A 15,876-nucleotide genomic window follows, 5' to 3' on the forward strand; every position below is an offset into this window, starting at 1 on the left:
CATAATTTGTTTTTGTTGGGAGATGAATGAATCAGGTTTTACATCACACTGAAATGGCTACTATGCATATTTCAGAGATCAAATGTAACTTTTCAATTATCACTTGATTTTATTTTTGATTGATACTATAATTAATATTACGATCAATATTACGACATTAACCATTTCAGCCGCCCAGACGTGAAGCTCACGTCCGGGCGGCTGCTCAGCTGCGCGCTCCTGCGCGCGATCGCGGGCGCGCCCCTGTGTCCCCCGGTAGCCCTGGGATCAGTGAAAGGAAACATGGTTCCCGATCACCGATCCCTGTCCCCCGCAGAAAAACCGAAGCGCTCACCCGTGAGGCTTCGGCTCTTCTGCCCGGAAAAATGTACGTATCCCCCTTGTACTTCCGCAAAGTGAGAAGTACAAGGAGGGAAACCAAAAATAAAGGTGGCCATGTTGTGGCCAAATAGTAAAACTACATCAACACATTTTCTACATTAAAATTTACACCTCTAACAAAATTAAAAAATAACTTCATGTCCCACACCAAAATATTACCCAAATAAAATTTTTAATGGGAAAAAAAAAATTACAATAAAAAAAAAAAAAAAAAGACATCAATAGTTACCTAAGGGTCTGAACTTTTTAAATATGCATTTGAAGGGGGGTATACTACAAACATTTTTTTAAATTATAAGCTTGTAAATAGTGATGGACGCAAAATGGAAACAATGCACCTTTATTTCCAAATAAAATATTGGCGCCATACATTGTGATAGGGACAAAATGTAAATGGTATAATAACCGAGACATACGGGCAAATAAAATACATAGGTTTTAATTATGGTAGCATGGAATATTTTAAAGCTATAATGGCCGAAAACTGAGAAAATGATTTTTTTCCATTCTTTTCTTATTAATCTTGTTAAAATGCATTTACAGTAAAGTGGCTCTCAGCAAAATGTATCACCCACAGAAAGCCCAATTAATGGCAGTAAAAACAAGATATAGATCAATAAATTGTGATAAGTAGTGATAAAGTTATTAGCGAATGAATGGGAGGTGAAAATTGCTCCGATGCATAAGGTGAAAAATCCCCGCGGGCTGAAATGGTTAAGGACTGAAATCGATCGAAAGGTGGATCCGTAATGTTGTTTTTTAGTTGGTTTAAATTGATTGATCATAATATATATATAGTAATATCGGTCATATTCTAGATTAAAATATTGATCAAAAATAAAAAATCAAGTGATGATTGAATAGTGTATGGAAAGGAAAACTTTAGCTTATAAGTACACTAATTTTTTAAAGGATGATCCCAGCAAGTACTGACATTTCTGTGGTGGGCAGATTCTGGCGATGTAACCCACCTAATGGGTTCTTCTTTTTCTGGACCTCAATTGTTGAGATTGATGACCTTGAAGTCCCATAGTCTTTATGAGGGTCCTGTACAGAGCCTGCTGAATTTTATTTTACGTTATGTCATAAAAGAAGTTACAGAAGGAGTGGTTTTGGTGGTTCCAGGCAATCAGAAATGAGGCACAGGACTTCAATTATCTTTCTTTTCTTCTGTAGGAATACACGGAGTGGAAGGATATAATATGTATTCGAATGAGCCTGTCTCTCATGGTAAGCAATACTAAACCATTAGGAATATTGTCTTTTTAGAGTGGAGCTCTTCCTCTTGGCTTTTCACCTCACTCTTCCTCTTGGCTGTTTCCCTCACTCATCCTCTTGGCTGTTTCCCTCACTCATCCTCTTGGCTTTTCACCTCACTCTTCCTCTTGGCTGTTTCCCTCACTCATCCTCTTGGCTGTTTCCCTCACTCATCCTCTTGGGTTTTCCCCTCACTCTTCCTCTTGGCTGTTTCCCTCACTCATCCTCTTGGCTGTTTCCCTCACTCATCCTCTTGGCTTTTCCCCTCACTCTTCCTCTTGGCTGTTTCCCTCACTCATCCTCTTGGGTTTTCCCCTCACTCTTCCTCTTGCCTGCTTCCCTCACTCATCCTCTTGGCTGTTTCCCTCACTCATCCTCTTGGCTTTTCCCCTCACTCTTCCTCTTGGCTGTTTCCCTCACTCATCCTCTTGGCTGTTTCCCTCACTCTTCCTCTTGGCTGTTTCCCTCACTCTTCCTCTTGGCTGTTTCCCTCACTCATCCTCTTGGCTGTTTCCCTCACTCATCCTCTTGGCTGTTTCCCTCACTCATCCTCTTGGCTGTTTCCCTTACTCATCCTCTTGGCTGTTTCCCTCACTCTTCCTCTTGGCTGTTTCCCTCACTCTTCCTCTTGGCTGTTTCCCTCACTCATCCTCTAGGCTTTTCCCCTCACTCTTCCTCTTGGCTGTTTCCCTCACTCTTCTGACCTTCAGGGGATTATTTAGTAGAGCTGGTCATTTTTAACAAAATTTGCCAATTTTCTCGCTTCGTAGAACTAAGCCTAAATATAAATGTGCCTTCTTAAAACAGAAGGTAATTGCAATAGTTAAAGGACAACTGAAAGAGATGTGGAGGCTGCCATATTTATTTCCTTTTAATGCAATACCAGTTGATTGAATAGCCTGCTGATCCTCTGCCTCTAATACTTTTAGCCATAGACCCTGAACAAGCATGCAGCAGATCAGGTGTTTCTGACATTTTTGTCAGATATGATTGGCCCATGCTTGTTTCTGGTGTGATTCAGACACTACTGCAGCCAAATAGACCAGCAGGACAGCCAGGCAACTGGTGTTGTTTGAAAGGAAATAAATATGGCAGCCTCCAAAATATCTTAGTGGGGCTGGGTCACATGAGCTTATTAGGTACACTAGTCTGTATACTGAGCCCATTACAGAGAGCTGAACATATAAAAACCCTGAACTAGAGGAAACATCTGTGTCTGTGGAGGAAGAGCCATCCCCCCAGTCACCGATCACTGGAGCTCAACTGGAAACTTTACGCACATGGTAGTAAGGCTTACAGGGGAAATTCACCACTGTGTGTAATGAGCTGCAAAATGTTGGCTACTTTTAGTGACGGTTAAAGGGCACTATGGAGAAATGATCATCTAAAAAAAATAAAAATATGCATAATAAATTAATAATTTATACTCATAATCAAAGATAAGCTGTACAAAGCATTCTGAGCAATGATGTGAGGGTCTTTCATGTGCTATGCTTGCTGTGAGAGCAGCTTAGGAAGATAAACACATAGGGTTGATTCATTATCACTATAGCTCCCCTTACCGCACGCTTAGCGTGCCTTATCAGAGATAACAGGCCTTATCATAGTTAGGGTGCCTTATCAGAGTAGCATGGCGAGCACTACAAATTTATACCAGCTAATTGGCAATGACTAGAGCTCCACTCATCCTGCCCTGAGCCCCTGCGGGTCCAATCACTTTGAAGGACATTGTCCCCGCACTTTGATTGGCCTAGTAGGCTGCCTTTCAAGTTTCCTGTCAAGTGACAGGCAGCCTATTGGGCCAATCAAAGTACAGGGATAATGTCCTTTAAAGTGATTGGACGCGCATGGGCTCAGGGCAGGACGAGTGGAGCGCTCGTCATTGCCAATTAGCTGGCATAAGTTCGTAACGCTCGCTATGCTACTCTGATAAGGTACCAGTGGCGTAGCAATGGGGATAGCCGCCATAGCGTTGCTACGGGGCCCCACGGCAGCGCTACGTCACAGGGGGCCCGCAGCTGCCCGAGAGGAATTATTTTTTTTGTTGTTTATTATTTTTTTTGTTTACTTTTTGTTTGGGGCCCCCCTCCCTCACCTCAGTGCCCCCCTCCCTCCTCACCTGGGGTCCCCCCTCCTTTTATCAGCGGCGGGAGGTGAGTCATATACAGAAGGCTCCGGCGGAGTAATCAGCCACTAGAGGTTCAGCTGCCTCCGGGCTACGGTGTCCCCACTGTATTGCTGCTCGCAATAAAACCAGGAAGTGGTGCGAGCAGCAATACAGTGGGGACACTGTAGCCTGGAGGCAGCTGAACCTCTAGTGGCTGATTACTCCGACGGAGCCTTCTGTATATGATGCACCTCCCGCCGCTGATAAAAGGAGGGGGGACCCCAGGTGAGGCAGCTACCCTCCCCTCCCGCCCGGCTACCTAACTGCCCACTACCCCACCCGGCTACCTAACTGCCCACTACCTAACTGCCTACCCTCCCACCCGGCTACCTAAGGCCCGGTTCACATTAGGGGTGGCCGTCCGGAATCGCCGTGCCGGAGCCGGACCGCTTTCAGAACGGACGGAACGGACGCACGGCATGGCAATGAAAGCCTATGCGTCCGTTCACATGCGTCCGTTCTGCCGGACCGGAGCCGGACCGGATCCGGGCCGGATCCGGACTCCGGCGTCCGTTCCAACATGCGCTATTTTTTGGTCCGGCTCCTCCGGCAGCCGTATCCGGAGCGGAGCCGGACTGCACCATCCGGCCAATACAAAGCAATGAGAGCCGGAGAGCGCACAACACACTGGCTACAAAAACCGGACGTTCTACCCCACTTCCTATGCATTTTGGATGGGGACCACATGGGCCCAGCGAAGAGTGGGGCAGCAGCGATTTCATGCTGGAGCTCTTTTTGCCAGCAACATGTCTGCTGAAGGAGGCGAACAACAGAGAGAATTCCCAGGTTTACGAGTAACAACAGAGAAAATTCCCAGGTTTACGCCTGGATCCATGGTCCCAACTGCAGTCTCTGTATCCACGGATGGTCTCCACACGTCCACCTGTCTCCAACAATGACCCCAGACCCTTCTGCTGACCTCCCAGACCCCAGGTAATTAAAAGGATGTTATCTCCTTAAGAAACCGGATCCGGACCGCAACCGTGTTCACACCGCACGGAAACCGGATGCAAACGGACCGGATCCGGATAGGAACCGTACGGATCAGGTCCGGTCCGGATACGGTGCGGTCCGGACATCCGGTGCGGTTTTTACTAAACCGCAAGTGTGAACCGGGCCTAACTGTCCACCCTCCCACCCGGCTACCTAACTGTCCACCCTCCCACCCGGCTACCTAACTGCCCACTCGCCCACCCGGCTACCTAACTGCCCACCCTCCCACCCGGCTACCTAACTGCCCACCCACCCGGCTACCTAACTGCCCACCCGACTACCTAACTGCCCACTCACCCACCCGGCTACCTAACTGCCCACTCACCCACCCGGCTACCTAACTGCCCACTCACCCACCCGGCTACCTAACTGCCTACTCTCCCACCTGGCTACCTAACTGCCCACTACCTAACTGCCCACCCTCCCACCCGGCTACCTAACTGAGGGCTACCTAACTGAAGGCTACCTAACTGCCCACTCTCCCACCCGGCTACCTAACTGCCCACCCTCCCACCCGGCTACCTAACTGCTCACCCTCCCACCTGGCTACCTAACTGCCCACCCGGCTACCTAACTGAGGGCCACCTAACTGCCCACCCGGCTACCTAACTGCCCACTCTCCCACCCGGCTACCTAACTGCCCACTACCTAACTGCCCACTCTCCCACCCGGCTACCTAACTGCCCACCCTCCCACCTAACTGCTCACCCTCCCACCTGGCTACCTAACTGCCCGCCCTGCCACCCGGCTACCTAACTGAGGGCTACCTAACTGCCCACCCTCCCACCCGGCTACCTAACGGCCCACTCTCCCACCCGCCCCGGCTACCTAACTGCCCACCCTCCCACCCGGCTACCTAACTGCCCACCCTCCCACCTGGCTACCTAACTGCCCACCCTCCCACCTGGCTACCTAACTGCCCACCCTCCCACCCGGCTACCTAACTGAGGGCTACCTAACTGCCCACCCTCCCACCCGGCTACCTAACTGCCCACTACCTAACTGCCCACCCTCCCACCCGGCTACCTAACTGCTCACCCTCCCACCTGGCTACCTAACTGCCCACCCTGCCACCCGGCTACCTAAATGCCCACCTGGCTACCTAACTAAGGATACCTAACTGCCCACCCGGCTACCTAACTGCCCACCCAGCTACCTAGCTGCCCACCTGGCTACCTATCTGCCTACCCTGCCACCCAGCTACCTAACTGCCCACCCAGCTACCTAACTGCCTACCCTGCCACCCAGCTACCTATCTGCCTACCCTGCCACCCAGCTACCTAACTGCCCACCCGGCTACCTAACTGCCCACCCTGCCACCCGGCTACCTAACTTCCCACCCAGCTACCTAACTGCCCACCTTTCTACCTAACTTCCCACCCGGCTACCTAACTGCCCACCTTTCTACCTAACTTCCCACCCGGCTACCTAACTGCCCACCCGTCTACCTATCTGCCTACCCTCCCACTCGTCTACCTATCTCCCTACCCTCCCACCCAGCTACCTAACTGCCTACCCAGTGAATTGCCTGCACCACAAATAGTGTGCCAGCCTGCCCAACCACCCTCCATCCAGGTAATTAATGTTAGCCCACTATAGACCTAACTACATATACTGCATTTTGTGGGGAAATCTGGCGACAATCTGGTTGCATTTTGTGGGGAAATCTGCTGACAATCTGGTTGCATATTGTGTGGAAATCTGCCGACAATCTGGTTGCATATTGTGTGGAGATCTGCCGACAATCTGGTTGCATATTGTTTGGAAATCTGCAGACAATCTGGTTGCATTTTGTTGTGAAATCTGCCGACAATCTGGTTGCATTTTGTTGGGAAATCTGCCGACAATCTGGTTGCATTTTGTAGGGAAATCTGCCGACAATCTGGTTGCATATTGTAGGGAAATCTGCCGACAATCTGGTTGCATATTGTAGGGAAATGTGCCTGACAATCTGGTTGCATATTGTAGGGAAATGTGCCTGACAATCTGGTTGCATATTGTAGGGAAATCTGCCGACAATCTGGTTGCATATTGTAGGGAAATCTGCCGACAATCTGGTTGCATATTGTAGGGAAATCTGCCGACAATCTGGTTGCATATTGTAGGGAAATCTGCCGACAATCTGGTTGCATATTGTAGGGAAATCTGCCGACAATCTGGTTGCATTTTGTGGGGAAATCAGATTGCCCCACAAAATGTTTGGGTGGGAGGTCCGAGGTCCGTGGGGTTGGAAGGTCGTGGGGGGAGGGGGGGGCCCATAATTTTTTTTTGCTATGGGGCCCAGTCATTTCTAGCTACGCCCCTGTAAGGTACACTAACTTTGATAAGGCACGTTACGGTATATTATCGCTGATAAGGCACGTTAACTCTGATAGAGCACGTTAACTCTGATAAGGCACGCTAAGCGTGCAGCAAGGGGAGCTATAGTGATAGTAAATCAACTACATAGATAGCTCTGTGCCCATGTGGAGCTGTGGAAGCCATTGGATCATTCCTAAGTTGCTTCCACTCACAGGATGTATTTTCATCATTAGAACAACTGCTGCAGTTCCTGTCCCCTCCGAAACAGTGAATTGCCCTGCTAGTCTGTCAGCAACTACAGAATCTGATGCACAAGAAGATGTGATTGTAAGAGATTACCTAACACACCACAGTTTGAAATAGGGTTTTGATGCCTTTGAACAATACATAAAATTATAATTCCATTATGCATATCATTGAAACACATGGACCATTTAGGAACAGTGCCCCTTTAATGGCCATCAATTTCACACAACTGCAAACAAACTGAAAACGTATCTGGAGAGAAACATCCTTTTAAAACTCCACTTCAAGCACAAATGGTTTGCTAGTCCTGTGTAGGCACCAGCATGATAACCTTTATGGGAAAAAAAATCTTTGAAGGTTGACTATGATTGGCTGTGTGTGTACAAGTCTTCATATTTCTAACCTATCACATGGGAGATTCCGATTTTTGCAAACAGCTGTTAGAAACGTCTTTGTCTTCTGTCTCTGCAGCTTTATCACAGATGATAATCCACTTTTACTACGGAGGAAAAGCCATCAGCCAGGTGACCACGTCGCGGCCGGAAGGATGCCGCCTCTCTCTGCGCCAGCCCCACAGTACTGAAAAGTTTTATCCTTTGGACGGTTTAGAAAACATCCTGTTCCCATCTGTGGAATATATCAACAGTGAACGCCAGCGGCAGATCACCAAGAAGCTATTCGGCCACTTGGAGAAAGGCGTCCTCTTGTACAGTAACAGACAGGGGATTTTCATCAAGAGGCTGTGCCAAGGGCGGGTCTTCTGGAGCGGGAACTGCATGCCGTTTAGTGCCAAACTGGAGAGAGATGGAATTATCAAGATATTTGACACCAACCAGTACATAAAAGGTGGGTGCTAAAATATGTCTATAAAATAATAAAAATGGTTGTAGGGTAGCTAGACTGCAGCATACATTAATAAAGTTTAAAATGAAAATAATTATTGATCGTTATAAAATGCCAACATATTTCAGGACTCTGTACAGAGTAAGAAACAAACATGGTGTACATTATATTACAGACAATGGTATACACAAAATATAGACACAGGTACCGTATATACTCGCATATAAGCCGACCCGCATATAAGCCGACCCCCCAACTTTTACCTGAAAAAACAGGGGAAAATGATTGACCCCCATATAAGCCGGGGGTAGGAAATGCTGGCCGTCTTATTCCCCTAGTGTGTCCCAGTATAGCTAGTAAAGTGCCCAGTATGGGTAGGTAGTGCCCCAGTATAGCTAGTATAGTGCCCAGTATAGCTAGTATAGTGCTCAGTATAGCTAGTATAGTGCTCAGTATAGCTAGTATAGTGCCCCAGTTTAGCTAGTATAGTGCCCCAGTTTAGCTAGTATAGTGCCCCAGTTTAGCTAGTATAGTGCTCAGTATAGCTAGTATAGTGCTCAGTATAGCTAGTAAAGTGCTCAGTATAGCTAGTATAGTGCTCAGTATAGCTAGTATAGTGCTCAGTATAGCTAGTATAGTGCTCAGTATAGCTAGTATAGTGCTCAGTATAGCTAGTATAGTGCTCAGGATAGCTAGTATAGTGCCTAGTATAGTGCTCAGTATAGCTAGTATAGTGCTCAGTTTAGCTAGTATAGTGCCCCAGTTTAGCTAGTATATAGTGCCCCAGTTTAGCTAGTATAGTGCTCAGTATAGCTAGTATAGTGCTCAGTATAGCTAGTATAGTGCTCAGTATAGCTAGTATAGTGCTCAGTATAGCTAGTATAGTGCCCAGTATAGCTAGTATAGTGCTCAGTTTAGCTAGTATAGTGCCCCAGTTTAGCTAGTATAGTGCCCCAGTTTAGCTAGTATAGTGCTCAGTATAGCTAGTATAGTGCTCAGTATAGCTAGTATAGTGCCCAGTATAGCTAGTATAGTGCTCAGTTTAGCTAGTATAGTGCCCCAGTTTAGCTAGTATAGTGCCCCAGTTTAGCTAGTATAGTGCCCCAGTTTAGCTAGTATAGTGCTCAGTATAGCTAGTATAGTGCCCTGCCCCGCACTGCCCCACACGCTCCCTCCCTCCCTCCCTCCGCGGCCGCTGCTGCTGCTGCTATTACCTGCTTCAGCGGCCGCTTCCTAATCCGGGTTCCCCTCTTCATCCTGCGGACTCCGTAAAGTGTATCACAGCAGCGCGCCCGGCGCTGCTGCTGTGACGATGCAGGGGCCAGGAAAGAGCGGTTCCCCTGGTAACGGCGATGCGCCGTTACCAGGGGAACCGCTCTTTCCTGCCCCCTGCATCGTCACAGCAGCAGCGCCGGGCGCGCTGCTGTGATACACTTACGGAGTCCGCAGGATGAAGAGGGGAACCCGGATTAGGAAGCGGCCGCTGAAGCAGGTAATAGCAGCAGCAGCAGCGGCCTCGGAGGGAGGGGGCGAGCAAGCGGGCGGGCGGGGGGCGCAGACCACCACCCACGACTCGCATACAAGCCGACCCCCCAACTTTTGGCCCCCTTTTTGGGGGTCAAAAATTCGGCTTGTATGCGAGTATATACGGTACATAAATAATGAACTCTCCTACCATTTAAAAATGTTTGTAATGGCCATGACATAATTGTAAGAAAATCATTTCCTGCAGCCGGCAGAGTGCAGATAGTAAGTTTCTTTGTGAACTGTTATGCTAGGTACACACAATACAACAATTTTCTGTTAGATTTACCTGCCAGATAGATTTTTTCCAACATGAAAATTGTATAGCATGTACCTACTCTAATTCTGGGCATACACGGCTCAATTTTGCCAATCGATTCCATGCCCGATTGTTTTCCGAGCACGATTCTGCAGGCGATTCACTTATTTTCCGCTTGTTTTTCTTATCTTTTCCCATTGTCCTCCATGCAGAACTGAGCACGGGAACGATCGGGCGGTAGATCAGACATGTCGGAAATGATCTATCGAGCCATCTAAATGGCTCAGAATCAAGCCGTCTATTACCAGCATAAGACCTGAGCTGCTGTCCAATAGTTTGGCTTGTTTGATGGGGAGGGGCAAATAAAGCCCATTATATGACGCAGAAAAGGGCCTGGAAATTTGGTTTGGCGAGATAAAAATTGATTTTTACAGGAAGAGTCAACATCTGCATATTATTTCAGCAGAATCTATCTCTACAACTACTGATCGTTTTGACATGCAAGCTCAGAGTATTAATAATCATTCAAACTGACAATGAAAGCACCATGATGACATTTATGGAAATGTCATTTATTCTGTATGTTGCGCCCAGTTTCATGACAAGGGGCCAAATGTGTCACGACCCATAACTCATAAACAGGCTGCTGGGTTGTGGTAACCAGGGTCGAAATTGTCAAGGTCAGGCAAGTTTTGTTGTAGTAACAATTGTCCTAGTCACTGTCATATGGTTAGTGATCATAGGGCTGTCTTCTGCCTATGTACCTAGCATTTGTGGACATACAACACATCACACATATACCTCATTTCTAAAGGTTTAATACTGGCAGTAAAATAACATTCCTTAGAATTTCATTGTAGCATTCACCCAACCCCTACCTTGAAAACCAAAGCCTCAGACCCTTAATTCTCCATCACCAACACACTTCACAGTTGGCACTGACCATACACACAGGTAATGTTCTCCTGTCCTCAGTGCAAACCAAATTTGCCTCAGCCAGGGCACTATCTGCATAGAGTTTGTATGCCCCCCCGTATCTGTATGGGTTTCCTCTGGGCACTCCAGTTTCCTCCCACATCCCAAAAACATACAGATAAGTTAATTGGCTTCCCCATAAAGTGGCCCTGGACTACGACTACGATTACGGGAGGGATTAGATTGTGAGCCCCTCTGACAGACAGTTAAGTGACAGGACAATATACTCTGTACAGCGTTGCGGAAAATGTTAGTGCTATATAAATACTAAATAATAATAATGTGTTTCTACTGCTCCTGAATCTAATGTACTTTAAAACTGTTCAGCTGATGTCTGGCATTGAAAGCAGGCTGAGTTCCCACTACATATTTTATTGTTTTTCTTATTTACAGTATGTAGCTTTGTACAGAGTATAAAAAAAATAATGGGGAATACAGGTAGTCCCCGGTTAACGAACGAGATAGGGACTTCGTTCTTAACCTGAATCTGTTCTTAAAGAGACTCTGTAACAGAAAAAAGGTCCCCTGGGGGGTAACTCACCTCGGTAGGGGATGCCTCAGGGTCCCAATGAGGCTTCCCCCTCTGCTGTAGCTGCAGGCAGTCCAGCGCTGGCTTCCCCGGAGTGTCCCGGAATCCTCCCTCAGCAAGGCTGACAAGTGCTGATTTATCTACCTTTCCTGGCTCCAGCAGGGGCGCTGTTGCGGCTTTCAGCACAGAGATAGGCAGAAATACCCAATCTCTGTCGGGTCCGCTCTACTATGCAGGCGCAGGAGATTTGCGCCTGCATAGTAGAGTGGGCCGACAGCGATCAGGTATTGCCGCCTATCTCCAAGCGGATACTGCGCCTGTGCTGAAGCCGGGGAGGTAAATATTTACTTGCCCGCTGTTCGGAGGGGCACAGCGAGACCACCGTGGGACACAGGAGGACGGGGAAGCCTCAGATCCGGAGACTTCCCCCTACCGAGGTGAGTACCCCCAAGGGGAACTTTTTGTAGTTAAAGGTTTTCTTTAAGTCAGAGCACTGTGCCATCTCTGTCCCATGGACCTCATCAGTGCCCCCTTGTGCCTCCAGTGTTCCCCTCTGTGTCACTTCTGCCCTGTACCTGCTTATACAAGTTTAAAAGCCATTTTTTCTTTGAATTATTTAAAATCGATTTTCTCAAAAACTACAAGTCCAATTTGGAAAAAAAATGTTGGGCTTGTTCCCATAGAAACACAGAATCCATGCCGTTCATATCTGTGGGTCGTTCGTAAGTCGGGCGTTCGTTAGTCTGGGATTACCTGTACAGATACATGAAACGTTCAAAACTACATACAGTACATAGTTGATGTGTAGTTTGAGACATCACCAATACAGGTAATAGTTATATGATTAATCACAGCAGAAACACTAGGAGGAGGTCTCTGCACTTTCGAGCTTACAATCTAGAGGGTAGTGGGCTGGGAACATTAGGTACGAAGGTGGCACAGGGGATAGTGGATGAGACAGTGAACCTCCAGTGCTACCTATAGCAAATCATAGGCTTGTCTCAACTGTCTTTAGAGAGTATGGTTGAAGGTTTCCAGGTTTGGAGCATGATGGACAGGCCGTGGGAGAGAGTTCCAAAGGGGAGGTGATGCTCGTAAAAAGTCCTGGATGATATCTGGAGAAAAATAAGGAAATATACAGAGGTGACAACTTATGTAGAGCTTTGTATGATAGGGTGAAGAGTTTAAACTGGATTAGGTGACAGAAACGTAACATCATTTGGAAATTATGAAAGAGAAACACATCCATGCATACATATCTTTTAATCATCAATATCATAAGAGGAAACAGTCAATGGCCAATCAAAATTGGATGTGTGTACCAGGCTTTAAGCCTGGTACATACTTTCAGTTATGATTGGCCATTTACTGATCAATTTTACCATCTCCATGTAGTATGAGGGCCAACAGATATTGAAAACTTTGAGCAGATTGTGTGGATAAATCCTCATACTACATGGAGGTGATAAAAATGGTCAGTGATTGGCCAATTATAATTGAAAGTGTGTACCAGGATTTAGTGTGTTTCTGCATCTGGTCTAGTATGTCAGCTATAGGGAGTCCAGAGATCACCTGGTCACATACGCTCTGCTGCCTGTTCTTTATGGGAAGAGTTTGTTAGATGCTAATGCTTATATCTTGTCTCTGCAGACTACCATCATTGTAGCTCCAACCAGCTGAGGATCCCGGACACTAAAGTGACGCTCTGCTTTGGAGAAGAGTTTCCAGATGCCACGCCGCTGCACATGAAGCTAGTAATTGTGCAGGTAAGAAAAAGTCAAGACTTTGCCATACAAAAGTGAAATCACATATGGCAGCAGTAATTGGCTGTCTGACTACGTGTGGGCTCATGAGTAGCAGTGATTGGATGCCTGGCTACGTGGGGCCTCATAGGTAGCAGTGATTGGATGCCTGGCTACGTGTGGCCTCATAAGTAGCAATGATTGGCTGCCTGGCTATGTGTGGCCTCATGGGTAGCATTGTGCCAACAGCACTGTGTCCTGGGAAGTCATTTATCTGACCTGCATGCATGTTCAAGGTCTATGGCTAAAAGTATTAGAGGCATAGGCTCAGCAGAACTGCCAGGCATTCTGCATTAACATTAACCACTTGACGACTACAGTGGTAACCCCCCCCCCCCCCCCCTAAAGACCAGGCTCTTTGTTGGTGCACTGGACTGTGCAGGTTTTTCAGCCTCCTGCACAGCCCAGCTTAGGAGCCCAGCGATCGGACTCACCTCCTATTTTTGTCCCTTAGGGGATATGTCGCCGGAGGGGTCCGATCGCTGCTGCCACTTTTTTTTTTCTAGCCTCATCGAGGCTCTCTCTCCCTCCCTCCCCTCCGATGTCTGCATTGGAACAGGACGGCGATTTCACCAGCACTTACACAAGTGGTGTAACGCACATTATACTAGCAACATGCAATTGGGCTTGATTCACTAAACAGTGATAACTCATAGCACGGCCGTTTTCACGTTTGCGCGTGCAATCACGAATTTTCGTGCGCATGACCAATATGATCATATACAGTATATGCACTATTCACAGAATACAAAGTTGCATGCCATCAATTGTAAAGAACAGATTATGTTCCACCACTGTGTCGGACATACCGCTCACTGGCCTCAGGAGTCCAGCATGGTTAATTAATTTGATCCAATGGCTGCAAAACCTTTAGCTAGCACTAGGCTAGCTAGTACAAGTGTGCAGCACCCCCCGATCCTCCTCTTTATACATTACCCAGCCTGGCTCCAGCGATCGGCGCAGCCTCCCCGCACAGCTCCAGTCTCTCTATGGGGAGGATCCGCTTTGCGCATGACGTTGGCGAAGTCATGACATCATGTGCGATCCTCCCCATAGTGAAGACCGGAGCTGTGCAGGAAGGCTGCGCCAATCGCTGGAGCCAGGCTGGGTAATGTATAAACGGGGGCGATCGGGGGGTGCCGGACACCTGTACTAGCTAGCCTAGTGCTAGCTAAAGGTTTTGCAGCCATTGGATCAAATTAATTAACCATGGGGACACAAACTAATAAAACCTCCTGAGGTTAAGGCCTCTTTTTCTACGGACTGTTGAACTGTGTGCTCAGCAAGCAGTTACCAGGCAGCAGTGAGCAGTTATCAGGCAGCAACAAGCAGTTACTAGGTAGCAGTGAGCAGTTGTAAGAGTTTGAGAGGCATTTCACTGCCTATCAACGGCCCGTGGAAAAGAGGCCTAAATGTAGTGACTTGAGAGATAAGGACCAGATGATCTTCGTGGAACACCAGGGACCGAGAAAACAAACAAAGATAAAGACCAGGAGACAATAGTGTAATAATATTTCACACCAAGATATGTATCATAGATGGAATCCTACTCACAACATGGAGTCACAACCATCAATATAGACCTGCGGGGGAAACCCAGCCCCACTCTTGGTCGGGCTCCCAGAACTTTACGACTCCAGCGGTTGCACTCTAACAGATTTTTTTTTATAACAACAACAAAATAAATTACAACTTCCCAAAAGAGGTGTATAGATAACAATTAGCAGGTGGAGGTGCAAAATGTATAAAATAAGCTAAAAAAATTGTTAGCTTGCCTCCGTAGAAGACACACGCCAGTTGTCTTATTGTAGATCATTTCAATTCTATTGCACACAAATAGGGACAACGTGTTTTGAGGGTTTATCCCGCTTCCTCGGGTCAATGTAGATAATGTGCCGAATGGTCAGGGTTTGCAAAGCATGAGAGCCTCTCATATTTAAATGTAATGCATTCAGTGACTTCTGTCATCCTTATTTTGTATGCAGTCTCACCTTCTCTTCCCTTCTCCCCAGATTGAACAGTATGGCCTGAAGCAGCTGATCGAATCCTCCATAAAAAACTACAACACAGCCAGTCTGCACTTACCCCCTGAATCTCAGATGGAGCCTCGCCTCCTCCCAGATCCCTGCACCACTCACCAGAGGGCGTTCTTCCGGGACACCCCACAGATCACAGTCTGAGCCCCGCCCTCCGGTCTACCTGTACACACGAAAAATACATTTCTATTTTTATAGTCCGTTCACGCACCACTTTGTATAGTCAGTTTAATGATAACTATTGATTATTTTTGTATTATATCTAATAAAAAATATATATTTTGCCTTTTACAGTCAATGTCAAATGAGCGTTTTAATTACTGTGTCAATATATAAAAAGAAAGGCAAAGCAAAAAAGCATAGCAGTATTCTACACATGTCCTGGGGAAACTCTAATGTCAAGCTAAATCCTGTCCTAAATCCTGATGGAAGTTGCATTAGAATCAAGTTGACATACTTGGTTCAATCCTCGTATCAATGAACAAAATTAAAAGTGATGGTTTGATAAATCGTTGGGCATTGAAACATGAAAGCAGTGCAATTTTATACACAAATCTAAGGTA

General features: G+C 46.9%; 1 protein-coding gene across 2 annotated transcripts in view; it reads left to right on the forward strand.

Annotated features, from left to right (window-relative positions):
• The window catches only part of IRF8 (interferon regulatory factor 8), a 39,656-nt gene extending 24,052 nt beyond the window's left edge, over positions 1-15,604 (forward strand). For both annotated transcript variants that reach the window (XM_068261270.1, XM_068261271.1), the window contains exons 6-9: positions 1,558-1,611; positions 7,817-8,191; positions 13,126-13,241; positions 15,290-15,604. In XM_068261270.1, coding sequence (XP_068117371.1) covers positions 1,558-1,611; positions 7,817-8,191; positions 13,126-13,241; positions 15,290-15,457 — 713 coding nt within the window. In that variant the 3' untranslated portion in view covers positions 15,458-15,604. The remainder of the gene's footprint in view (positions 1-1,557; positions 1,612-7,816; positions 8,192-13,125; positions 13,242-15,289) is intronic.
• The last annotated feature ends 272 nt before the right edge of the window (positions 15,605-15,876 follow it).

The sequence above is a fragment of the Hyperolius riggenbachi genome, chromosome 11 (genome assembly GCF_040937935.1).
Source record: "Hyperolius riggenbachi isolate aHypRig1 chromosome 11, aHypRig1.pri, whole genome shotgun sequence".
NCBI classification, from domain to species: Eukaryota; Metazoa; Chordata; class Amphibia; order Anura; family Hyperoliidae; genus Hyperolius; species Hyperolius riggenbachi.